The sequence below is a fragment of the Rhinoraja longicauda genome, chromosome 29 (genome assembly GCF_053455715.1).
Source record: "Rhinoraja longicauda isolate Sanriku21f chromosome 29, sRhiLon1.1, whole genome shotgun sequence".
In the NCBI taxonomy this organism is placed as follows: domain Eukaryota; kingdom Metazoa; phylum Chordata; class Chondrichthyes; order Rajiformes; family Arhynchobatidae; genus Rhinoraja; species Rhinoraja longicauda.
The window spans coordinates 2,941,096-2,966,651 of NC_135981.1; the positions used below are offsets into that span (position 1 = coordinate 2,941,096).

General features: G+C 48.6%; 1 protein-coding gene across 1 annotated transcript in view; it reads right to left on the reverse strand.

Moving 5' to 3' along the window:
* gpr179 (G protein-coupled receptor 179) overlaps positions 1-25,556 on the reverse strand; it is a 54,408-nt gene that overhangs the window by 26,080 nt on the left and 2,772 nt on the right. The window contains exons 2-4 of the mRNA XM_078424493.1: positions 9,726-9,834; positions 1,934-2,036; positions 174-403 (exon numbers count right to left, since the gene is read on the reverse strand). Coding sequence (XP_078280619.1) covers positions 174-403; positions 1,934-2,036; positions 9,726-9,834 — 442 coding nt within the window. The remainder of the gene's footprint in view (positions 1-173; positions 404-1,933; positions 2,037-9,725; positions 9,835-25,556) is intronic.

Consider the following 25,556-nt stretch of genomic DNA (forward strand, 5'->3'; position numbering starts at 1 on the left):
CGCGCACGCACACTCACGCACACTCACGCACAAGCACGCACAGACACGCACAGACACGCACACACACACACACACACACACACACACACACACACACACACACACACACACACACACACACACACACACACACACACACACACACACACACACACACACACACACACACTGACCTTGTTGTTCCTGCAGTGGTACACCAGCAGCATGCTGAGGAACACGAGCACCATGGAGAGGGCCTGCACGGAGAGGATGACCAGTCGCAGGAGCCGGTCCTCGTGCGTGAAGCAGGGCGTGTCGCTACTGCAGGACCTGCATCCGTGGCTGCAGGGCAGGCATTGGAGCAGTGGCCTGGGCTCGTCATCAGCCAGCCGGCTGTAGAAGGGAACGTCTCCGTCCTCTTGCCCTGCGATAGTTACAGAAACAGAGGCTCAGAACCCCCCGCAACAGTGCACGCTCCACCAACCAGCTTCAGTGTAGTTTATTGCCTCGTGTACCGAGGTACAGTGAAAAGCCTTTGTGCGCGCTAACCAGTCAGCGGAAAGACAATACACGATTACAATCGAACTATTTACAGTGATAAGGGAATAGCGTTTAGTGCAAGGTTAAGCCAGTAAAGTCCCATCAAAGATAGTTTGAGGGTCACCAAAGAGGTAGATAGCAGTTCAGGACTGCTCTCTGGTGGAGGTAGGATGATTCAGATGCCTGATAACAGAATCCCACGCACAAGAGGCAAGGTTTGAACGAGACGCAAGGAACTGCAGATGCTGCTTTACAAACAAAGGCACAAAGTGCTGGAGTAACTCAGCTGGCCAGGCAGCATCGCTGGAGAATGTGGATGGGTGACGTTTAGGGTTGGGACCCTTCTTGAGACTGAGAAGAGGGGGATGGGGTGGGAGTGGGTGAGGGGGAGGAGATGGGCCACCGCGACCTCGAGGTCCCACCCCCTGGGGCACAAAGGTGGACGGGCGAGGAGAGGGACGTGGGTTCACTGGTCGACCTGCACATCCAAGGGAAAGCTGGAGGCCCTGCTGCAGCCTGGGGCTCGCCTGGATCGGGCACCACTTAATACCAACTGGAGCGCGGACTTAGGGTCGCCAACTGTCCCATATTAGCCGCGACATCCCGTATTTTGGGCTAAATCAGTTTGTCCCTTACGGGACCGCCCTTGCCCCTCATTGGTAGGGTTGCCAACTTCCTCACTCCCAAATAAGGGACAAAGGGTGACGTCACCGCCCCGCGCCCCACATCACCTCATCCAGCCAGCGGCCACGTGCTCCCGCACCACCAATGGCGGCCGCCCGGGCCGGGAGCACGTGGCCGCTGGCTGGGTGAGGTCACGTGGGGTGCGGTGGGGCGATGACGTCACCCTCTGTCCCTTATTTGGGAGTGAGGAAGTTGGCAACCCTACGCGGACTGGACTTTGAAAATGGCGTCAAAACATGCATGTGGGATCAGTAGACTATATTTCATATTTCATATTTCATATGAAATAGGGGCCTCCTATTATATAGGTGCAGGAGGAGGCCATTCGGCCCTTCGAGCCAGCACCGCCATTCAATGTGATCATGGCTTTCTCAATCAGTACCCCGTTCCTGCCTTCTCCCCATACCCCCTGACTCCGCTATCCTTAAGAGCTCTATCTAGCTCTCACTTGAATGCATTCAGAGAATTGGCCTCCACTGCCTTCTGAGGCACCCATTCCTTCTCTCCAGAGATGCTGCCTGACCCGCTGAGTTACTTCGGCATTCTGTGTCTATCACAGGAGACTGGGAATAAACTGGGAAACTCTCGGGCACTGGGAACCACAGGATACATCGGTCACGGACTTGTGAGTCAACCCGTGTCTGGGCTGTAAATTCTCAGGAATTCTACGTTGGATTTTGGATTTTCATATCCGTTTGCGTTTCTATTGTCACAGGAGAATGATACTCACGACCTTTGCTGTTGGCAGAGATACGGTCAGGGTTGTAGTAGCCTTCTTTGCAGATGCACCGATAGGCCCCCAGTTGGAATCCTTGTCCTTTGAGTGGAGAACACTGCAATTGAGAAAGACGGCAAGTGATTTAGATTTCCATCTCAGCGCTCCCCAGGCGGGTAGTAGCAGCGCTGCGAAATTGCATTACATAATAGACAATAGACAATAGGTGCAGGAGGAAGCCTTTTTGCCCTTCGAGCCAGCACCGCCATTAAATGTGATCATGGCTGATCATTCTCAATCAGTACCCCGTTCCTGCCTTCTCCCCATACCCCCTGACTCCGCTATCCTTAAGAGCTCTATCTAGCTCTCTCTTGAATGCATTCAGAGAATTGGCCTCCACTGCCTTCTGAGGCAGAGAATTCCACAATTCATACACACACAGTTACCGTTTTTAAAAGAATCCTCTTTCGGCTGGAAAGGATGCAGTGTAGATTTACGAGGATGTTGCCAGGACTCGAAGGCCTGAGCTACAAGGAGTGGTTGGGCAGTCCTTGGAGCACAGGTTGGGTCGCCAACTGTCCCGTATTAGCCAGGACATCCCATATTTGGGGTAAATTAGTTTGTCCCGTACGGTACCGCCCTTGTCCCGTATTGGTAGGGGTTGCCAACTTCCACGCTCCCAAATAAGGGACAAAGGGTGACGTCGCCGCCCCGCGCCCCACGTGACCTCACCCAGCCAGCGGCCACGTGCTCCCGCTCCACCAATGGCGGCAGCCATTGGTGGAGCGGGAGCACGTGGCCGCTGGCTGGGTGAGGTCACGTGGGGCGCGGGACAGTGATGTCACCTTTTCCCGTATTTGGGAGTGAGGAAGTTGGCAACCCTAAGCACAGGAGGCTGAGGAACAATCATATAGAGAGATATACAATCATGAGGGGAATACATAGGGTGAACGCACAGTCTTTTACATGGGGCAGGGGAATCAAGGACCATAGGACATGGGGTTAAGGGGAGAGGGGAAAGATTTAAAAGGACAATAGACAATAGACAATAGGTGCAGGAGTAGGCCATTCAGCCCTTCGAGCCAGCAACGCCAATCAATGCGATCATGGCTGATCACTCTCAATCAGTACCCCGTTCCTGCCTTCTCCCCATACCCCCTCACTCCGCTATCCTTAAGAGCTCTATCCAGCTCTCTCTTGAAAGCATCCAACGAACTGGCCTCCACTGCCTTCTGAGGCAGAGAATTCCACACCTTCACCACTCTCTGACTGAAAAAGTTCTTCCTCATCTCCGTTCTAAATGGCCTACCCCTTATTCTTAAACTGTGGCCCCTTGTTCTGGACTCCCCCAACATTGGGAACATGTTTCCTGCCTCTAATGTGTCCAATCCCCTAATTATCTTATATGTTTCAATAAGATCCCCCCTCATCCTTCTAAATTCCAGTGTATACAATCCCAATCGCTCCAGCCTTTCAACATACGACAGTCCCGCCATTCCGGGAATTAACCTAGTGAACCTACGCTGCACGCCCTCCATAGCAAGAATATCCTTCCTCAAATTTGGAGACCAAAACTGCACACAGTACTCCAGGTGCGGTCTCACCAGGGCCCGGTACAACTGTAGAAGGACCTCTTTGCTCCGAGGGGCAACTTTTTCACGCAGAAGATGGTGGGTGTATGCAGAGATAGATAGATTCTTGATTGGGACGGGTCTCAGGGGTATGGGGAGAAGGCAGGAGAATCAGGGACAGATCAGCCATGATGGAATGGCGGAGTAGACTTGATGGACCAATTCACAGAGGACTATTAACCTACAAACCCGTACGTCTTTTGGGATGTGGGAGATTGTCGGAACACCCGAAGGAAACCCACACACACGGTCACAGTGAAAAATCTATAAACTCGAGCGGCACGGTGGCGCAGCGGTAGAGTTACTGCCTTACAGCGAATGCAGCGCCGGAGACTCAGGTTCGATCCTGACTACGGGCGCCGTCTGTACGGAGTTTGTACGTTCTCCCCGTGACCTGCGTGGGTTTTCTCCGAGATCTTCGGTTTCCTCCCACCATCCAAAGACGTACAGGTATGTAGGTTAATTGGCTGGGTAAATGTTTAAAAAAACAAAAACTGTCCCTAGTGTGTGTAGGATAGTGTTAGTGTGCGGGGATCGCTGGGCGGCGCGGACTTGGTGGGCCGAAGGGCCTGTTTCCACGCTGTAGCTTTAAAATCTAAAAAAAACAAAACTCCACACCCAGCCAGCAGCCACGTGGTCTGGATCGAACCTGGCTCTCTGGTGCTGCGAGGCAGCTGCTCTACCTGCTGTGCCACTGTGCTGCCCCTCAACACCATGCCAATACCAGACATCTCTTGCTTTGGACCCTTACACCAGTGATGGAACCTGCACTCAGGTACGCCTTGGCCAGAACACAAAGCCTCCTGGTTTAATAGCTGTGTTTTTATTTCAAACCCCCTTAAAAATATATTCAGCACTTCGCAACAGGTAGTGAACGATGAACATGACAAAAAAAACTGCACCATTAAGATTCTCAATCTTTCACTACAGAATAGACAGATAACTGCCTAGTAACCATGGCGACGTGGCTTTAAGCTCGATTTCCTAATGCGGCCCCGATTTACAGCAAACTGCATCACTTATAAATAGTTGTTGCATCTTTGCTTTCTGGGTATGTCAAGTCGATGCAAACACATTCCTGAGGCTTCCTGTCAAGTCTCCTCACTCTCTGTAACAAATGAGTCATTTGGCACAAGGAAAAACAACTAACCCTTCCTCTCCTGATATTTACAGATATCACAATAACACGGCGAGTCTGCGATCATTTGTTCATCTACAGAGGACAGCAACTGTGCATCCAAATCAGCTTGTGCAGTGCCAATCTGACAGATGAGGCCGGCTTTGATTCTGGTTATTTTTAAAGCATTAATTTTTTTCCCCTCTGTCATTTATCTCTCTGATTCCCGAGGCTCATTTATTTCACTGATCACGGAGGATTTTATTCAGCCCATCATGTTCTGAATCCCCTGCTTTTTAATTCAAGTCAGGCAGTAGATTTGTACACAGTAGGATCCCACACCTCCAAGGAGATAGTGACCAGGTACAGCCCTCCCCACCCCCTTCTGAAAACTGTCCCATAAACTTATTACCCTGTACATCAGCAATGTCTGTCCTCTACAGTTACCCTTATTGTAACATCGAGCCATAGTGTCATACAGAGACCCTTCAGCCCAACTTGTCCATGCTGCCCCATTTAACTAGTCCCATTTGCATGCATTTGGCCCATATCAGGCTGAAGAAGGGTCACATGAGCAGCGGTAGAGTTGCTGCCTTACAGCGAATGCAGCGCCGGAGACCCTGCTTCGATCCTGACTAAGGGGGCTGCCTGTACGGAGTTTGTATGTTCTCCCCGTGACCTGCGTGGGTTTTCTCCGAGATCTTCGGTTTCCTCCCACACTCCAAAGACGTACAGGCTTGTAGGTTAATTGGCTTGGTAAATGTAAAGTAAAATTGGCCCTACTGGGTGTAGGATAGTGTTAATGTGCGGGGATCGCTGGTCGGCGTGGACCCAGTGGGCTGAAGGGCCTGTTTCCGCGCTGTATCTCTAAACTAAACTAAACTAAACTAGACCCGAAACGTAACCCACCCATTTTCTCCAGAGATGCTGCCTGTTCCGCAGAGTTACTCCAGCATTTTGTGCCGACCTTCGATTTAAACCAGCATCTGCAGTTCTTTCCTACACATGTACCTGACCTGATATATTTAACTGTTGAAGGACACCTTTTTTACACAAGGGTGGTAGGTGCATGGAACAAGCTGCCAGAGGAGATAATGTGTGTAAGAAATACACACCCAGCAACCCAAAACATCACTTGTTCAACCCAAAACATCACTTGTTCTTTTTCTCCAGAGATGCTGCCTGACCTGCTGAGTAACTCCAGCACTTTGTGCCTATCTTTGGTACAAACCAGCATCTGAAGTTCTTTCCCACGCGTGGCATAGTTTTAATTTATTCAGAGATACAGCATGGAAACTGGCCCTTCGGCCCACCGAATCTATGCTGCTCCTAGAACTTATGAACCTGTAGTCAAGACTGAGGTTTCAATGAACTGCAGTGGGCGATGTAAGAGTGGGCGAGAGAATAAAATCCAACTGGCCCCTCACCTGCCTGCCCCACCAACCCTCTGCATCAGAACTGATAGCTTTCCCTCGATACATAATTCAGTTCCTGTCTCCGTGTATACTAATTCATTTTTAATGGTTTTCGTATTAAACTGCGTTGCAGCACCCGGGAAGGTTTTAATTCAAAGGCAAGCCTGTCGCTGTCTATTCATGATCAGGAAGCAATTATGGGAGATTAATCAGTGCAATATGTTGCAATCAGATGTTTGTTCACTTGCGGGCAGTGAAGACCACAGCAGCAGAGGCAGAGTAGAACAGAGAAGCAAATCTATTCTGCCCGCCAGCCTCTTCAAGTGACAACCAATTAGCCTTCCTCTGTCTTACAAGCATCATCTCTTTGGGTATCTACCTTTTGAAGATTATTATTGAATCTCCTTCCACTGGCTTCTGACTTACCGGGTTGTATGCAATACAAAGCATTTCACTGTGCAAGTGATTATAATGTATCATTGACTCATCGAATCATTCTGATAAACCCCCTCTACAAAGCGTCCACGTCCTTCCTGTAATGGGGCGACCAGAACTGCAGACAATACTCCAATTGCAGCCCAGCTAATGTCCTGCAAACCTGCACTGTGACTTCCTGATTCTTAAACTCAACGCCCTGACCGATGGAGGCAAGCATACCATACCATACACCTTCTCTGCGTCTCCATCACCTTGAGTTGCCGTATCCCACACTCTAGACAATAGACAATAGGTGCAGGAGTAGGCCATTTGGCCCTTCGAGCCAGCACCACCATTCAATGTGATCGTGGAATGTGATCATGGCTGATCATTCTCAATCAGTACCCCGTTCCTGCCTTCTCCCCATACCCCCTGACTCCGCTATCCTTAAGAGCTCTATCTAGCTCTCTCTTGAATGCATTCAGAGACTTGGCCTCCACTGCCTTCTGAGGCAGTGAATTCCACAGATTCACAACTCTCTGACTGAAAAAGTTTTTCCTCATCTCCGTTCTAAATGGCCTACCCCTTATTCTTAAACTGTGGCCCCTTGTTCTGGACTCCCCCAACATTGGGAACATGTTTCCTGCCTCTAACGTGTCCAACCCCTTAATAATTTTATATGTTTCGATAAGATCCCCTCTCCACAATCATGGGGAGATGTGTCTAAAGGCTTGCTGAATGATTTTTTTTGTGTTTCCAGTTGGTTGCCGAGCTGAATGTAATATTACCGTAATGGGATAAGTGATGGTGAAATTACAAATTGTGTTAGGAAAAAAACTGCAGATGCTGATTTAAATCGAAGGTAAACACAAAATGCTGGAATAACTCGGCGGGTCAGGCAGCATCTCAGGAGAGAAGGAATGGGTGACGTTTCGGGTCGAGACCCTTCTTCAGACTGAATTGTATTAGTTTGCAGAGGAGATGAGATGTTAGCTATGTTGAGTTTGTGAATAATTTCTATTCACAGAAGGATTCTATTACATTAGCCGTATGAAAAGGCAAGGCGTTCTAGTGGCCAGAGATCCTAGGGTGACGGAGGAACTGAAGGAAATTCACATTAGGCAGGAAATGGAGTTGAGTAGACTGATGGGACTGAAGGCTGATAAATCCCCAGGGCCTGATGGTCTGCATCCCAGGGTACTTAAGGAGGTGGCTCTAGAAATTGTGGACACATTAGTGATCATTTTCCAATGTTCTATAGATTCAGGATCAGTTCTTGTGGATTAGAGGGTAGCTAATGTTATCCCACGTTTTAAGAAAGGAGGGAGAGAGAAAATGGGAAATTATAGACCAGTTAGTCTGACATCAGTGGTGGGGAAGATGCTGGAGTCAATTATAAAAGACGAAATTGCGGAGCATTTGGATAGCAGTAACAGGATCGTTCCGAGTCAGCATGGATTTATGAAGGGGAAATCATGCTTGACTAATCTTCTGGAATTTTTTGAGGATGTAACTAGGAAAATTGACAGGGGAGAGCCGGTGGATGTGGTGTACCTCGACTTTCAGAAAGCCTTCGACAAGGTCCCACATAGGAGATTAGTGGGCAAAATTAGAGCACATGGTATTGGGGGTAGGGTACTGACATGGATAGAAAATTGGTTGGCAGAGTGGGGATAAATGGGTCCCTTTCAGAATGGCAGGCAGTGACTAGTGGGGTACCGCAAGGCTCGGTGCTGGGACCGCAGCTATTTACAATATACATTAATGACTTGGATGAAGGGATTAAAAGTACCATCAGCAAATTAGCAGATGATACAAAGCTGGGTGGCAGTGCAAACTGTGAGGAAGATGCTATGAGGTTGCAGGGTGACTTGGACAGGTTGTGTGAGTGGGCGGATGCATGGCAGATGCAGTTTAATGTGGATAAGTGTGAGGTTATCCACGTTGGTGGTAAGAATAGGAAGGCAGATTATTATCTGAATGGTGTCAAGTTAGGAAAAGGGGATGTACAACGAGATCTGGGTGTCCTAGTGCATCAGTCACTGAAAGGAAGCATGCAGGTACAGCAGGCAGTGAAGAAAGCCAATGGAATGTTGGCCTTCATAACAAGAGGAGTTGAGTATAGGAGCAAAGAGGTCCTTCTGCAGTTGTACAGGGCCCTAGTGAGACCGCACCTGAAGTATTGTGTGCAGTTTTGGTCTCCAAATTTGAGGAAGGATATTCTTGCTATTGAGGGTGTGCAGCGTAGGTTTACTAGGTTAATTCCTGGAATGACGGGGCTGTCGTATGTTGAAAGACTGCAGCGACTAGGCTTGTATACACTGGAATATAGAAGGATGAGGGGGGATCTTATCGAAACATATATGATTATTAAGGGGTTGGACACGTTAGAGGCAGGAAGCATGTTCCCAATGTTGGGGGAGTCCAGAACCAGGGGCCACAGTTTAAGAATAAGGGGTAGGCCATTTAGAACGGAGATGAGGAAAAACTTTTTCAGTCAGAGAGTTGTGAATCTGTGGAATTCTCTGCCTCAGAAGGCAGTGGAGGCCAATTCTCTGAATGCATTCAAGAGAGAGCTAGATAGAGCTCTTAAGGATAGCGGAGTCAGGGGGTATGGGGAGAAGGCAGGAACGGGGTACTGATTGAGAATGATCAGCCATGATCACATTGAATGGCGGTGCTGGCTCGAAGGGCCGAATGGCCTCCTCCTGCACCTATTGTCTATTGTTTAGTTTAGTTTAGTTTAGTTTCATTTTGTTTAAAGATACAGCGCGGAAACAGGCCCTTCGGTCCACCGGGTCCACGCCAACCAGCGATCCGGGTGCACGCCATTGCAGCGGTAGAGTGGCTGCCTCACAGCTCCAGGGACCCGGGTTCGATCCTGACTTCAGGTGCTTGTCTTTACGGAGTTTGTACGTTCTCCCCGTGACCTTGGTTTCCTCCGAGATCTCTAGTTTCCTCCCACACTCCACAGACGTACAGGTTTGAGGGTTAATTGGCTTGGTATAAGTGTAAATCATCCCTAGCGAGTGTCGGATATGTGTGTTAATGTGTGGGGACTGCTGGTCGGTGCGGACTCGGTGGGCTGAAGTGCCTGTTACCACGCTGCATCTTTAAATGAAACTAAACTAAAATGTTAACTTTAATCACACGTTTGGTTCTCCCGACAGCACAAGAGCACGCAGGTAAATCCTACCTGCGCCAGTGCCTTGTCTCGGTTGGCCTACCTGAGTGGTGTTTACGTCACACCGATGTGAATCTGCAAACCAGCCATCCCCACTGGAGCATTGGTCAATGTCCAAGGTCTCGAGGTTGAAGTCAATGCGAACCACACCCCTGGAACAGAGAAGGCAATATTGTACAGGCAGATAGCTCGGCCACCCACAGAGCCCGAGGATGAGAGGAGCCCCCATAGAATTAGACAAGATTACGGAAGGCGTAGATAGGGTAGACAGTCGGAATCTTCATCCCAGGGTGGAAATGTTCAAGACAAGAGGGGTGGTGGTGAAGGTAGATATGACAGCGGTGTTGAAGGGGCTTTTGGATCTGGTACATGGATATGCAGGGAATGGCGGGATATGGACCATGCGCAGGCAGTGGAGATGGGTTAATTGGGCATCATGTTCACATGGACATTGTGGGCCGAAGGGCCTGTTCCTGTGCTGTAGTGCTCGATGCATTATGTTCTACGTAAAGCAAGACAAAATATCTGTTGTCAAAGAGGATCTCCCTTTATTGGGCATGTCCTTAAAGATGAAGCTCTATCAGATTCACTTTGCAGAAAAAGTGATGACTGTGGTGGTGCAGCGGTAGAGTTGCTGCCTCACAGCGCCAGAGACCCGGGTTCCATCCTGACGGCGGGTGTTTGTCTGTAGGGAGTTTGTACGTTCTCCCCGTGACCTGCGTGTGTTTTCTCTTTGGTTACTTCCCACACTCCAAAAGATGTACAGGTTTGTAGGTTAATTGGCTTGGAATAAATGTAAAATTGTCCCAGGTGTGAGTTTGATAGTGTTAGTCAAGTCAAGGGATCGCTGGTCGGTGCGGACTCGGTGGGCCAAAGGGCCTGTTTGCTCGCTGTATCTCCAAATTAAACTAAACTAAGATCCATGCAAAGTTCTAGATGGTAAAGTTCACCCTCTGGGTCAGATGTGAGATGTAGATATTCACATTGATCTCAGTGGAACTAAGAGTCTTCAACACATCTGAGGGGCTTTCAGCTCTCAAAACTGAACTTGGTTTTCCTCCGAGATATTAACTTACAAAGGACATCGAACATGAGAACAAAGAACATAGAACAGGGAACAGTACTGCATGGGAACAGGCCCTTCGGCCCACAATGATTGTGCCGTACATGTTGTTTATTCAATGATTCAGTGGTGCTTCATTATCATGTACCTAGGTTCAGTGAAGTGCTTTGTTTTTTCATACAAAGCCATAAAATCACACAGCAGGCCTCTCCTAAACAGCACGCAAAGAGCCTTGCGTCAACAAACTTCGGGAACTGACTTCCATTCCCTGAAAATACATGCGCCTATCTAAAAGCTTCCCACAGTTTAAGAATAAGGGGTAGGCCATTTAGAACAGAGATGAGGTAAAACTACAGTCAGAGAGTTGTGAATCTGTGGAATTCTCTGCCTCAGAAGGCAGTGGAGGCCAATTCTCTGAATGCATTCAAGAGAGAGCTAGATAATAGAGAATAGACAATAGACAATAGGTGCAGGAGTAGGCCATTCAGCCCTTCGAGCCAGCACCGCCCTTCAATGCGATCATGGCTGATCACTCTCAATCAGTACCCCGTTCCTGCCTTCTCCCCATACCCCCTCACTCCGCTATCCTGAAGAGCTCTATCCAGCTCTCTCTTGAAAGCATCCAACGAATTGGCCTCCACTGCCTTCTGAGGCAGAGAATTCCACACCTTCACCACTCTCTGACTGAAAAAGTTCTTCCTCATCTCCGTTCTAGAGCTCTGAATGATAGCGGAGTCAGGGGGTATGGGGAGAAGGCAGGAACGGGGTACTGATTGAGAATGATCAGCCATGATCACATTGAATGGCGGTGCGTACAGGCTCGAAGGGCCGAATGGCCTACTCCTGCACCTATTGTCTATTGTATCTGCCTCCACCACCACCCCTTTTTAAAAAAAAATTAATATCAAAAAATAATTTATTCAAATAATAAATATCATTTACAAAACATATTTTTAAACAAGCCCATCCGACATTTCCGGAGGTTACATTCGATACAGGCATTCATTTAGACATTTACATACATTTACATACATATCCCTTATTTGGAGGGGCGTCTCTCTCCACCACACCCTGCCCCCCCATGTCCAGCAGCGGAAGGACCCTAGACTGTGGTCCTCCCCCACAGGGCCTTGGCGTTGGCTGCACCGAGCTTCAGAGCGTCCCTCAGCACGTACTCCTGCAGTCTGCAGCGGGCCAGTCGGCAACATTCCTTGACGGACAGCTCGCTCCGCTGGGAGGTCAACAAGGATCGGGCAGACCAAAGAGCGTCTTTCACCGAGTTGATGACCTTCCAGCAGCACTCGATGTCAGTCTCGGAATGCGTCCCTGGGAACAGTCCGTAGAGCACAGAGTCCTCCGTGACGGAGCTGCTCGGAATGAATCGTGGCAGGGACCCCTGCAGACCTCTCCAGACTCTCTTGGCAAATCCACACTCTGTGAAGAGGTGGGCCACCGTCTCCTCTCCGTAGCAGCTGTCCCGAGGGCAGCGTGCGCTGGTAGTGAGGTTCCGGCGGTGCAGGAAGGATCTGACTGGGAGGGCTCCCCTCACCGCCAGCCAAGCCAGGTCTTGGTGCTTGTTGGTGAGTTCTGGCGATGAGGCATTTTGCCAGACAAGCTGGGCAGTCTGCTCTGGGAACCACGCCACAGGATCCATGGAGTCATTCCCCTGCAGTGCCTGCAGGACGTTCCGTGCTGACCACTGCCCGATGGACTTGTGGTCAAAGGTGTTGGTCCGGAAGAACCTTTCCACAAACGACAGATGGTTCGGCAATGTCCAGCTGACTGGCACATTGCGTGGCATCTGCGCCAGGCCCATCCTTCGCAACACCGGGGACAGGTAGAACCTCAGCAGGTAGTGGCATTTAATAATAATAATAATAATTCATTTATTTTATATAGCGCCTTATCGGGTGCTCAAAGCGCTTTACAAAAACAATTAACATAGAAACAAACAGACAAACTATCCTGACGGAAAAGCGGCGAATACACAACGCCAGCGTCCTCTCACGTCAGGGTCCGGCAGTAGACATCAAAAAGCACAAGACACACAGATATAATTTTTACACAAACAGCCATCACAGTGATTGCTCTAGGCATACCCTCACTGTGATGGAAGGCAAAGTCTTATCTCCTCCTCATTCTTCTCCCGTGGTGCCACGAGGTGATCGAGGCTCCCAACTTTTTGAAGCCCCCACCGGGCGATGGAAAGTCCCAGGGCCGAGCCGAGCAGGCCGATGAAGGTCCTGAGCCCCCACCGGGCGATGGAAAGTGCTGCGGCCGAGCCACGCAGGGCGATGAAGGGCCTGCGAGCGGGTCGATCGTACCTCGCGCTTCGGGGCGGTCGAAGCTGCTACGGCTGGAGCTCCCAAAAGCCGGTCGCCAGCCAGGGACCTGCGAGCTCCCGATGTTGCGGTCTGCAGGGCCCACGGCCGAAGCCTCCGAGATGGTAAGTCCAGGCCCTGCGACCGGAGTCTTTGAGGTCGATCCCAGCTGGAGGCCGCCGACTCCACGATGTTAGGCCGTAGCGCGAACGGAGATACGACACGGTAAAGGTCGCATCTCCGTTGAGGAGGAGATTTGAAAAAAGGTTTCCCCCAACCCCCCCACCACCCCCCCCACATACACAGAGTTAAAAATAAAACAAAACGTACATTTAACGACGACAATGACAAAAAAACAACAAAAAAACAGAGAGACTGCCGGTGAGCCGCAGCTGCAGAACACAGCCACACCACATTTGGTGCCCACGTGCCTTGGCTCTACGCTCCGCCTGATGCAGCCACACACGAAGGTGGCCATCAGAATGAGGGCGACGTTGGGCACGTCTTTACCCCCGTTGTCTGCCGACTTGTGCATTGTGGCTCATCGCACCCGGTCCATCGCCGACCCCCAGATGAAACGGAAGACGGCCCGGGTGATCCCCGTGGCGTAGGAGGGAGGGACGGGCCACACTTCATATCATACCATATCATACACATACAGCCGGAAACAGGCCTTTTCGGCCCTCCAAGTCCGTGCCGCCCAGTGATCCCCGTACATTAACACTATCCTACACCCACTAGGGACAATTTTTACATTTACCCAGCCAATTAACCTACATACCTTGCGCCAAGTACAGCAGCCCCGAGAGCACCTCACACCTGATGACCAGGTTTTTCCCCGTGATGGAGAGGGAGCGCTGCTTCCACAGCTCCAGCTTCTTCCCCACCTTGGCTATCCACTCCAGCCAATTTTTGTTACATGCCTCAGCCTTCCCGAACCAGATCCCCAGCACCTTCAGGAAGTCAGGCTTGATGGTGAAGGGGATGGAAGATCGGTCGGGCCAGTTGCCAAAGAGCATGGCCTCGCTCTTCCTGCGGTTTACCCTGGCCCCCGTGGCCAACTCAAACTGGTCGCAGACGCTGATTAGTCTGCGGACCGACCCTGGATCCGAGCAGAAGACGGCGACATCGTCCATGTACAGGGAGGCCTTGACCTGAGTGACCCCACTGCCTGGCAATGTCACTCCTCTTATGCTCGCATCCTTCCTGATGGATTCGGCAAAGGGTTCAATGCAACAGACGAACAAGACAGGGGAGAGAGGGCAACCCTGCCTGACTCCAGACCTGACGGGGAAGCTGTCTGATTCCCACCCATTAATTTGGACTGCACTACAGATATCGGTGTAGAGCAGTTGTATCCACTTCCTGATTCCCTCCCCAAAGCCCATTTTGGAGAGCACGTCCCTCATGTACGTGTGCGATATCCTGTCGAAGGCCTTCTCCTGGTCCAAGCTGACCAGGCAGGCATCCACCCGTCTGTCCTGCACGTAGGCAATGGTATCTCTCAGCAGCACCAGGCTGTCTGAGATTTTCCTGCCAGGTACAGCACAGGTTTGGTCCGGGTGGATCACCTGTCCCAGAGCAGACTTGACCCGGTTGGCGATGGCCTTAGACAGGATCTTGTAGTCCTGGATCTACATTTAACAATGTGATGGGTCTCCAATTCCTTATGTCATTCATCTCCCCCTTCTGCTTGTAGATCAGGGTGATGCTGCCCTTCCTCATAGAGTCTGACATGCTGCCGGCTAGAAGTATGTCGTTGTACACTTCCAGCAGGTCCGGGCCCACCCAGTCCCACAGAGCCCAGTACAACTCTGCCGGTAAGCCATCGCCTCCGGGAGTTTTACTCGAGTCAAAGGAACGGATGGAGCCAGTCAGCTCCTCCAGGGTCAGTGGGTGGTCCAGACTCTCCCGCTTGCTGTCGTCCAAGACTTCCGTGATGGAGGACAGGAAGTTCTGGGAGGCGGTGCTGTCTGTGGTCTTTTTATCGTACAGATCCTTATAAAAGGATCTGCAGATCTTGAGCATGTCTGTCTGCGAGGATGTTACCGAGCCGTCCTCCTCCCTAAGGCTTTTGATCACAGAGCTCCCCCTGTGAACCTTATGGAAGAAGAAACGTGAGCACGTCTCATCCTGCTCAACATGGCGGACCCTAGACCGGAAGATGATCTTGGAGGATTCAGAGGTAAAGAGCCGAGCTTGCCGGCCCTTCAACTCTCTCAGTTCCTCCCTCACATCCACCCCTCTCCTCTGCAGAAGGAGCAGTTTCTGCAAATCTGTCTGGAGTTGACACAATTCCCTCTTACCCTGTCTTGCTCTCTGAACACCACCCCTGGCAGCACCTTCCAGGCACCCACTACCCCCTGTGTGAAACACTTGCTCCGCACATCTCCTTCATATTTTCTCCCTCTCACTTTAAAGCCATGCCGATGCAGGGAAAATGTTCCCAATGTTGGGCGAGTCCAGAACCAGGGGCCACAGTCTAAGAATAAAGGGAGGAGGCCATCTAAAGCTGAGGTGAGAAGGAACTTTTCACCCAGTGAGTTGTGCATTTGTGGAATTCTCTGCCACAGAGGGCAGTGGAGGCCAAATCACTGGATGGATGTATGAGAGAGTTAGATAGAGCTTTGGGGGTTAGTGGAATCAAGGGGTATGGGGAGAAAGCAGGCACGGGTTGTGGATGATCAGCCATGATCACAATGAATGGCGGCGCTGGCTCGAAGGGCCGAATGGCCTCCTCCTGCACCTATTTTCTATGTTTCTATGTCTACCCTATCTATGCCTCTCACAATTTTATATCCCTCTTAACCCCATTCTCCTGCCTTCTCCCCATAACCCCTGACACCTGCACTAATCAGGAATCTATCTGTCTCTGCCGTGAAAATATCCATTGACTTGGATTCAATGGGTGATATTAAGCCGCAGTATTAGAGCTTTATACTGCATTAGGATTTACTGTACATTACAGCGCACGCTTGGTCAGGCAATTGCTGTCAAGTAGACATGCTGCAAAGTGCTTTAATCTCTGCTTTATGTCCTAATAAAATAAATAATGGGAAGTAACGATGAGAATTCAAAGCACTACAGTAAAATTGCTAAACCTGTACATTGTTCTACTGGACCTGTAATCTCATGTACCTGCTCAGTTAACATCACAAACAGGACATTCCCATGAGTGGACATGAACTCACCCAACAAACCGCCAACAGTGGCCTGTTTCCTTTATCATTGTTACTCTTTTGCATTTCTTTCATTCATTGTTCTTTATCTCTCTACATCATCGTCTATATCTCTCGTTTCCCCTCTTCCCTAACTAGATCATGTTGCAGTTGTGTAAGACATTCATGAGGCTGCATTTAGATAATTGTGTTCAGTTCCGGGCACCATGTTATAGGAAAGATCTTGTCAAGTTGGAGAGGGTACAGAGAAGAGTCTGAAGAAGGGTCTCGACCCAAAACGTCACCCATTCTTTCCCTCCAGAGATGCTGCCTGTCCCGCTGAGTTACTCCAGCTTTTTGTGTCTGCCTCCCATGAATAGACTGATCAGTTCTCGATCCAATTAATTCACAAAATGCTGGAGTAACTCAGCAGGTCAGGCAGCATCTCAGGAGAGAAGGAATGGGTGACGTTTCGGGTCGAGACCCTTCTTCAGACTGATGTCAGGGCCCTCTAGTTCTCGATCCAATCCTCAGTTCTGGTTGCCCCGTTGCGGGAAGGATGTGGAGGCATTGGAGATGGTGCAGAGGAGGTTTACCAGAATGGTGCGTGGAGTAGCTTGGCATTAGCTACAGGGAGAGAGAGGTTGGGCAGAGTTGAACTGTTTTCTCTGGAATGCTGGGGATTGCGGGGAGAGCTGATGGAAGAATATTAAAATGACCAGAGGCATGGATGGGAAAGACGGTCTGAACTTATCTCCCAGGATTAAATACTAGAGGGAGGAAACCCGAGCACCCGGGGAAAACCTATGCGGTTACAGGGACAACGTGCAAACTCCATGCAGACAGCACCCATAGTCAGGATCGAACCCGGGTCTCTGGGGCTGTGAGGCAGCAACTCTACCGCTGGGCCACTGTGCTGCCCAAGGACATGAATAGGTGACGTTTTGGGTCGGGGCCCTTCTTCAGACATGTACACCTTTATGAAGAAGCTCTCTTCCTCTCTCTGACTGAGTTCCTCCAGCAATTTGTTCTTTGCTCCAGCGTTTACTCTTTTTAATTTTAATTCTCAGCATCTGCAGTTTTTTTTCTCTGGCTGGTTCTCTGCCTTTCAGATTTGTTTTTCTCCCTCCTCCTGCGTCTTTGCTCAGCGTCCCAGCCCTCTGGCCTTTGACGTTTCCACCCTGGGGAACATGGTTCTGACTGTCTAACCCGGTCTAGGCTTTTAAAGGATGACTTTCGACTGGAGCATAAAATGAACCAATAATGTCATAGAGCTCCTCTTGAGAAGTAATTATTGTTTTTCAAAGGACCTTCCATGCGATGGGCAATGTAGACAAAACTGAGACGGAGGAGGAATTTGAATTGCCTGGAGATAGCACAGCAGACAGGAGTGATGGTAAATTCACAGATGCAAGCAGATAGACTGACAAGACGGTTTAGATAAAACTAATGAAGAGTGAAATGGGTCCTGATGAATATTTTACGAGTTGTAGCCAACAGCTCTGTTCTGCACTTCAATGTTTCAAAGGCAGATCATGTGGACCAACATGCCCTGATGTCTTCACTACTACCCTCTCCCTTGTTGAAAAACAACTTTGGTCTCACGACTCCCTCTAATAGACTCATAAGCGTGATACAGCGTGGAAACAGGCCCTTCGGCCCAACTTGCCCACAACGACCAACATGCCCCATCTACACTTATTAAACTTCACTAACCATTCCTCAGTCCATTTTCCAAAGAGATCAAGATGCTGTTGTAATTTTTGATAACCATATTCGTGTTCTAAGATACAAATCACTTTAGTGTCATCTGCAAACATACCAACCAAGCCTTCTACATTCTCATCTAATTCATTGATGTAAACCGCAAACAGCAATGGGCCCAGCACTGATCCCTGAGACACACCAATAGTCACAAGCCTCCAGTCTGAAAAACAACCTTCCACCATCACCCTCTGATCGCTGGTCAGAGTACCAAAGGGCCTGTTTCCACGCTGTGTCTCTGAACTAAACTAAACTTCCTGCCTCAGTTCTGCATTGGATTCTGCCCCCCTGCCAATCGAGCTTAAACCCACCTGTGTAGCACTAGCACACCTGTAACAGGTAACGGGTAACTCAGCACAGGTGAGTTACCTGCCTCACTTTACCTTGCTCCTGTTCTCTTCCAGTTTTATTTCCCTGTACAATCCGTCTGAAGAAGGGTCCTAAACCCAAAATGTCACCTCTCCTTGTTCTCCAGGGATGCTATCTGACCCCACTGAGTTACTCCAGCACTTTGTGTCATTTTTTTGTAGACCAGCGTCTGCAGTTCCTTGTTTCTATAGTTCAGATGTGGCTTAGGAGTCAGACCACACAGGGTGAAATGATGCTTCTTGGAAAACTTTCTGTCTCTTTCACAAAAGTTGCTCGTCTTTTACTGCTTGGATAATTGCAACACAGACATTCTGACATTTTTAATTGAAATGGAATTTCAATTGCACAATTAATTAGGGTACCACTAAAGGAATTTGTTTACAAACTTTACAACCTGTTAAAAGATTGTCATCAAGGATAAGATCTATATAATGAATGATGAATCTACTAATGTACCAATTACACGTTAACACTTTTGGCAGATACTCTGTACATGTTTAGTTTAGTTTAGTTTAGTTTAGTTTAGAGATACAGAGTGGAAACAGGGCCTTCGGCCCACCGAGTCCGCACCAACCAGTGATCCCAGCACATTAACACGACCCTACCCTACACATACTAAGGACAATTTACATTTATACAATTTACATTTATACCAAGCCAATTAACCTACAAACCTCTACGGCTTTGGAATGTGGGAGGGAACAGAAGATCTCGGAGAAAACCCACACGATCACGGGGAAATCGTACAAACTCTGTACAGGCAGCACCCGCAGTCGGGATCGAACCCAGGTCTCTGGCGCTGCAAGTGCTGTAAGGCAGCAACTCTACCGCTGCGCCACCGTGACCGCCCTGTGAATCGAGTTGTAAATCTGACAGGTTTTCTTTCTGATTTTCAGCATTTTTCTTCTGCTCTCTGCCTCTTTCTTTCCCTCGCTCAAAGCGAAGATGAAGACACTTGGATGGAACTACAGGCCAGTTCATTTAGCGTCTATTGTTGTCAAGGCGCCAGAGTCGATAATCAAAGAGGAAATAATGAAACAGTTGGGGGATAAAAGACACAAAATGCTGGAGTAACTCAGCGGGTCAGGCAGCATCTCAGGAGAACATGGATAGGTGATGTTTCACAGAGTGCTGGAGTAACTCAGCAGGTCAGGCAGCATCTCATGAGATCATGGATAGGTGACGTTTCACAGGGTGCTGGAGTAACTCAACGGGTCAGGCAGCATCTCAGGAGAACATGGATAGGTGACGTTTGACAGAGTGCTGGAGTAACTCAGCGGGTCAGGCAGCATCTCAGGAGAACATGGTTCGATGACCCTTCTTCAGACAGGGATCATTTGGGAAAGTTGAATGTAATCGAACCAAGTCATAAAAGGTTTTATGAAAAGTTAATCATAAGTTCACAAATTCATAAGTTATAGCAGTAGAATTAGGACTTTTGGCCCATCAAGTCTACTCCACCATTCAATCATGGCTGATCTATCTTTCCCTCTCCACCCCATTCTCCTGCCTTCTCCCCACAACCCCTGATACCCGTACTAATAAAGAATCTGCCAATCTCCACCTTAAAAATATCCATTGACTTGGCCTCCATAGCCATCTGTGGCAATGGATTCCAGAGCAATGAACTTTACCGCTGAACCACCGTCCCATCTAAGTCCATACGCAAAAAGCCAGAGATTATAGAAACATAGAAAATAGGTGCAGGAGGAGGCCATTAGGCCCTTCAAGCCAGCACTACCATTCATTGTGATCATGACTGATCATCCACAATCAGTAACCCGTGCCTGCCGCACAAAGATTAAACAGAAAGTGTTGCAGAAGCAATGGTGCAGGTTAAAGCTGAGATGACTTAGATGTGGGAACAATGGGTTTGTGGAGTGAAGGCTGTGGCTGGGTATTGACACAGCACCTTGTTACAATCACTATGAAAGCAATAAGTGGAAGATCAATAATTAAATCCATAAGAATTAATAACGAGCAAAAAAGCCCTTAGGATACTATAGACAATAGACAATAGACAATTAGGTGCAGGAGTAGGCCATTCAGCCCTTCGAGCCAGCACCGCCATTCAATGCGATCATGGCTGATCGTTCTCAATCAGTACCCCGTTCCTGCCTTCTCCCCATACCCCCTCACTCCGCTATCCTTAAGAGCTCTATCCAGCTCTCTCTTGAAAGCATCCAACAAACTGGCCTCCACTGCCTTCTGAGGCAGAGAATTCCACACCTTCACCACTCTCTGACTGAAAACGTTCTTCCTCATCTCCGTTCTAAATGGCCTACCCCTTATTCTTAAACTGTGGCCCCTTGTTCTGGACTCCCCCAACATTGGGAACATGTTTCCTGCCTCTAATGTGTCCAATCCCCTAATTATCTTATACGTTTCAATAAGATCCCCCCTCATCCTTCTAAATTCCAGTGTATACAAGCCTAATTGCTCCAGCCTTTCAACATACGACAGTCCCGCCATTCCGGGAATCAACCTAGTGAACCTACGCTGCACGCCCTCAATAGCAAGAATATCCTTCCTCAAATTTGGAGACCAAAACTGCACACAGTACTCCAGGTGCGGTCTCACCAGGGCCCGGTACAACTGTAGAAGGACCTCTTTGCTCCTATACTCAACTCCTCTTGTTACGAAGGCCAACATTCCATTGGCTTTCTTCACTGCCTGCTGTACCTGCATGCTTCCTTTCAGTGACTGATGCACTAGGACACCCAGATCTCGTTGAACATCCCCTCTTCCTAACTTGACACCATTCAGATAATAATCTGCCTTTCTATTCTTACTTCCAAAGTGAATAACCTCACACTTATCTACATTAAACTGCATCTGCCATGTATCCGCCCACTCACACAACCTGTCCAAGTCACCCTGCAGCCTTATTGCATCTTCCTCACAATTCACACTACCCCCCAGCTTAGTATCATCTGCAAATTTGCTAATGGTACTTTTAATCCCTTCATCTAAGTCATTAATGTATATCGTAAATAGCTGGGGTCCCAGCACCGAACCTTGCGGTACCCCACTGGTCACTGCCTGCCATTCCGAAAGGGACCCATTTATCCCCACTCTTTGCTTTCTGTCTGTCAACCAATTTTCTATCCATGTCAGTACCCTACCCCCAATACCATGTGCTCTAATTTTGCCCACTAATCTCCTATGTGGGACCTTGTCGAAGGCTTTCTGAAAGTCGAGGTACACCACATCCACTGACTCTCCCCTGTCAATTTTCCTAGTTACATCCTCAAAAAATTCCAGTAGATTTGTCAAGCATGATTTCCCCTTCGTAAATCCATGCTGACTCGGAATGATCCTGTTACTGCTATCCAAATGCTCAGCAATTTCGTCTTTTATAATTGACTCCAGCATCTTCCCCACCACTGATGTCAGACTAACTGGTCTATAATTACCCGTTTTCTTCTCTCCCTCCTTTCTTAAAAAGTGGGATAACATTTGCTATCCTCCAATCCACAGGAACTGATCCTGAATCTATAGAACATTGAAAAATGATCTCCAATGCTTCCACTATTTCTAGAGCCACCTCCTTAAGTACCCTGGGATGCAGACCATCAGGCCCTGGGGATTTATCAGCCTTCAGTCCCACAGTCTACCCAAAACCATTTCCTGCCTAATGTGGATTTCCTTCAGTTCCTCCATCACCCTAGGTTCTCCGGCCCCTAGAACATTTGGGAGATTGTGTGTATCCTCCTCAGTAAACACAGATCCAAAGTAACGGTTTAACTCGTCTGCCATTTCTTTGTTCCCCATAATAAATTCCCCTGCTTCTGTCTTCAAGGGACCCACATTTGCCTTGACTATTTTTTTCCTCTTCACGTACCTAAAAAAACTTTTGCTATCCTCCTTTATATTATTGGCTAGTTTACCCTCGTACCTCATCTTTTCTCCCCGTATTGCCTTTTTAGTTAACTTTTGTTGCTCTTTAAAAGAGTCCCAATCCTCTGTCTTCCCACTCTTCTTTGCTATGTTATACTTCCTCTCCTTAATTTTTATGCTGTCCCTGACTTCCCTTGTCAGCCACAGGTGTCTCTTACTCCCCTTAGAGTCTTTCCGCCTCTTTGGGATAAATTGATCCTGCAACCTCTGCATTATTCCCAGGAATACCTGCCATTGCTGTTCTACCGTCTTCCCTGCTAGGGCCTCCTTCCAGTCAATTTTGGCCAGCTCCTGCCTCATGCCTCTGTAATCCCCTTTGCTATACTGTAATACTCATGTGTAGGAAAGAACTGCAGATGCTGGTTTAAATCGAAGGTAGACACAAAATGCTGGAGTAACTCAGCGGGACAGGCAGCATCTCGGGAGAGAAGGAATGGGTGACGTTTCGGGTCGAGACCCTTCTGCAGACTGATGTCAGGGGAGGGGGGTTAATTGTACTCTGTAAACTGCCCCTCGTGTGTCGGGAGAGAATGAGAAAGTGGGATGACATAGAACTAGTGTGGACGGGTGACTGATGGGTGGTGTGGACTCCACGTTGTATCTCTAAACCAAACTAAAAGGTGTAGGTTTAGGTTTATTATTGTCACGTGTACCGAGGTACAGTGAAAAGCTTTTGTTTTGCGATGAAATCAATAGCACTGTACATAAGTACAATAACAAGCCAAGCTCAAGTACAAATAGGTAGAGCAAAGGAAAAGATACAGAGTGCAGAATATAGTTCTCAGCATTGTAGTGCACCAGTTCCAGAGACAAAGTTTAAAATCCGCAATGGGGTAGAGGTGAATGTAACAGTTTCCAGGCTTTGGAAGTGCATATTACTATGCTCAAGGCAGAGCAGAGGAGTTTTGCCTGGTACCACGGCCAATATTTATTCCTCATTGAATGTTATTGAAGAAACAGGTTATTTAATGATTACTACATTGCTGTGTGTGGGCGCTGCTGTGTGCAAATTGGGCACAGTGCTTCAAAACATTATAATAGTGTCTGCTCTTCAAAAATACTTGGTTGGCTGCAACATACAGCGAGACATCCAGGGAGCGACATCAATATGCAACAGAAATGCAGTGCCCCCCCTCCTCTTTTTAGTTAGTGATTAAGGCTTTAGACGTTAGTGATACAGCGTGGAAAGAGACCCTTCAGCCCGCCGACCCCGTGCCAACCAACACTAGCACTATCCTACACACACACTAGGGACAATTTACAATTTTTACCGAAGCCAATTAACCTACAAACCTGCACGTCTTTGGAGTGTGGGAGGAAACCGGAGCACCCCGAGAGAACCCACGCGGGTCACGGGGAGAACGTACAAACTCCGTACAGACAGCACCCGTAGTCGTGATCGAACCGGGGTCTCTGGCGCTGTGAGGCAGCAACTCTACCGCTGCTGAAAGGCATGGGAATGAACGACACAAGATTTAAAATGAAAGGACATGAGATTTTTTTCCCTTCTGGTTGGAACAGTCTTCCTCTGCCACACGGACCATTTATAGAACCACCGCCTTTGGGAACTACGCGCCTGCAAATACCTCTGAACAATTATTAATGTCATTTGCAGAAAATGACATTGGCAGCAATTAGGGCACTTTCATTAATTAAATATAAACATCACTTTGATGTGTCAGTGAGTGATTCATCTGCCTCTGGATGAGCTGCTGCCCGGTGTGACAGTTCAGAGACACAGTCCCTGCAGTTACTGAGAAGCCCCAGTGGATGCAGCAGCCTGAAGATCAGATGTAGCATTGGCCCTCTCTGATCATCGTGAGCACAGCTCCCAACACCACACGCACACCCCACTCCCGCCTCGCCAAACGCCGCTGTTCCAAACTGCTTCGAGAGACTGCTCCGCTCATTTTTATACAGTGCAGGTTTTACGCACATATTTAAAAAACAAACACATGCATCTCCAAACGTGGTCACCCTTTAACTAGCTGCTGGGGCAGGGGGGGGGGCGAGTGGGCAAGGTTAAAGATTCAGCCCATTGGTGTAGAAATTAGATAAAGAGCAGCGGGGATTGAGCACAAAGGGCCCAGCCAGCGGTAGAGTTGCTGCCCCATGTCGCCAGAGGCCTGGGTTCCATCCAAGTTAAGGGCGCTGTCTGTACGGAGTTTGTACGTTCTCCCTCCGACCATGTGCCATCTTTCCATTCTTCTCACATTCCAAAGACGTGCGGGTTTGTCGGTTAATTGGCTTTAGTAAATTGCCCCTCGTGTGATGGTTGGAAACTGGGATAAGATGGAACCGGTGGACGGGCGATTGTTGGTCGGCCCAGACTTGGTGGGTTAAAGGTCGTGTTTCTTCACTGTATCTCTAAACTAAAAAACAAGTCAGAGAGCGAGACAGCAATGGAAACAGGTCCTTCAGACCAATTCAGAAATGTCAACCAAGTTACTCAACCAACCCCGGTCCCACTTGCCTGTGCCTGATCGATATCCTTCCAAACCTCAGCTAGACACAAGATGTGGGTCAATAGACAATAGGTGCAGGAGGAGGCCATTCGGCCCTTCGAGCCAGCACCGCCATTCAATGTGATCATGGCTGATCATTCTCAATCAGTACCCCGTTCCTGCCTTCTCCCCGCACCCCCTGACTCCGCTATCCTTAAGAGCTCTATCTAGCTCTCTCTTGAATGCATTCAGAGACTTGGCCTCCACTGCCTTCTGAGGCAGAGAATTCCACAGCTTCACAACTCTCTGACTGAAAAAGTTTTTCCTCGTCTCAGTTCTAAATGGCCTACCCCTTATTCTTAAACTGTGGCCCCTTGTTAATAGACAATAGACAAGACCATAAGAACTAGAGCGTGTACTTTGAACATGGCACCTCACGCAAGTGACTCCGTAGATTATTCCTGTACACTTTTGGCACATTGGCCTTCGTCAGTCAGAGTACTGAGTGCAGAAGGGTTTCGACCCGTAAACGTCACCCATTCCCTCTCTCCCGAGATGCTGCCTGACCCGCTGAGTTACTCCAGCATTTTGTGATACCTTCGATTTGTACCAACATCTGCAGTTATTTTCCTGCACAACAAAAAACTGGGCAATTCTTTTACAAGAAGACAACATTAAAAAAAATTAATAATAAACAAAGTTATGAGTGTCTGGCGCTATGTTTTGGAGAAACTGAGAGATGAAGTATCTCCTCTCTCAATGGGCCGAGGCAGTGCTGCAGGCAAATATGATACTGGCATTTCAGAGACTTTTAGATAGTTTAGTTTACTTTAGTTTACAGTCACATGCACAGAG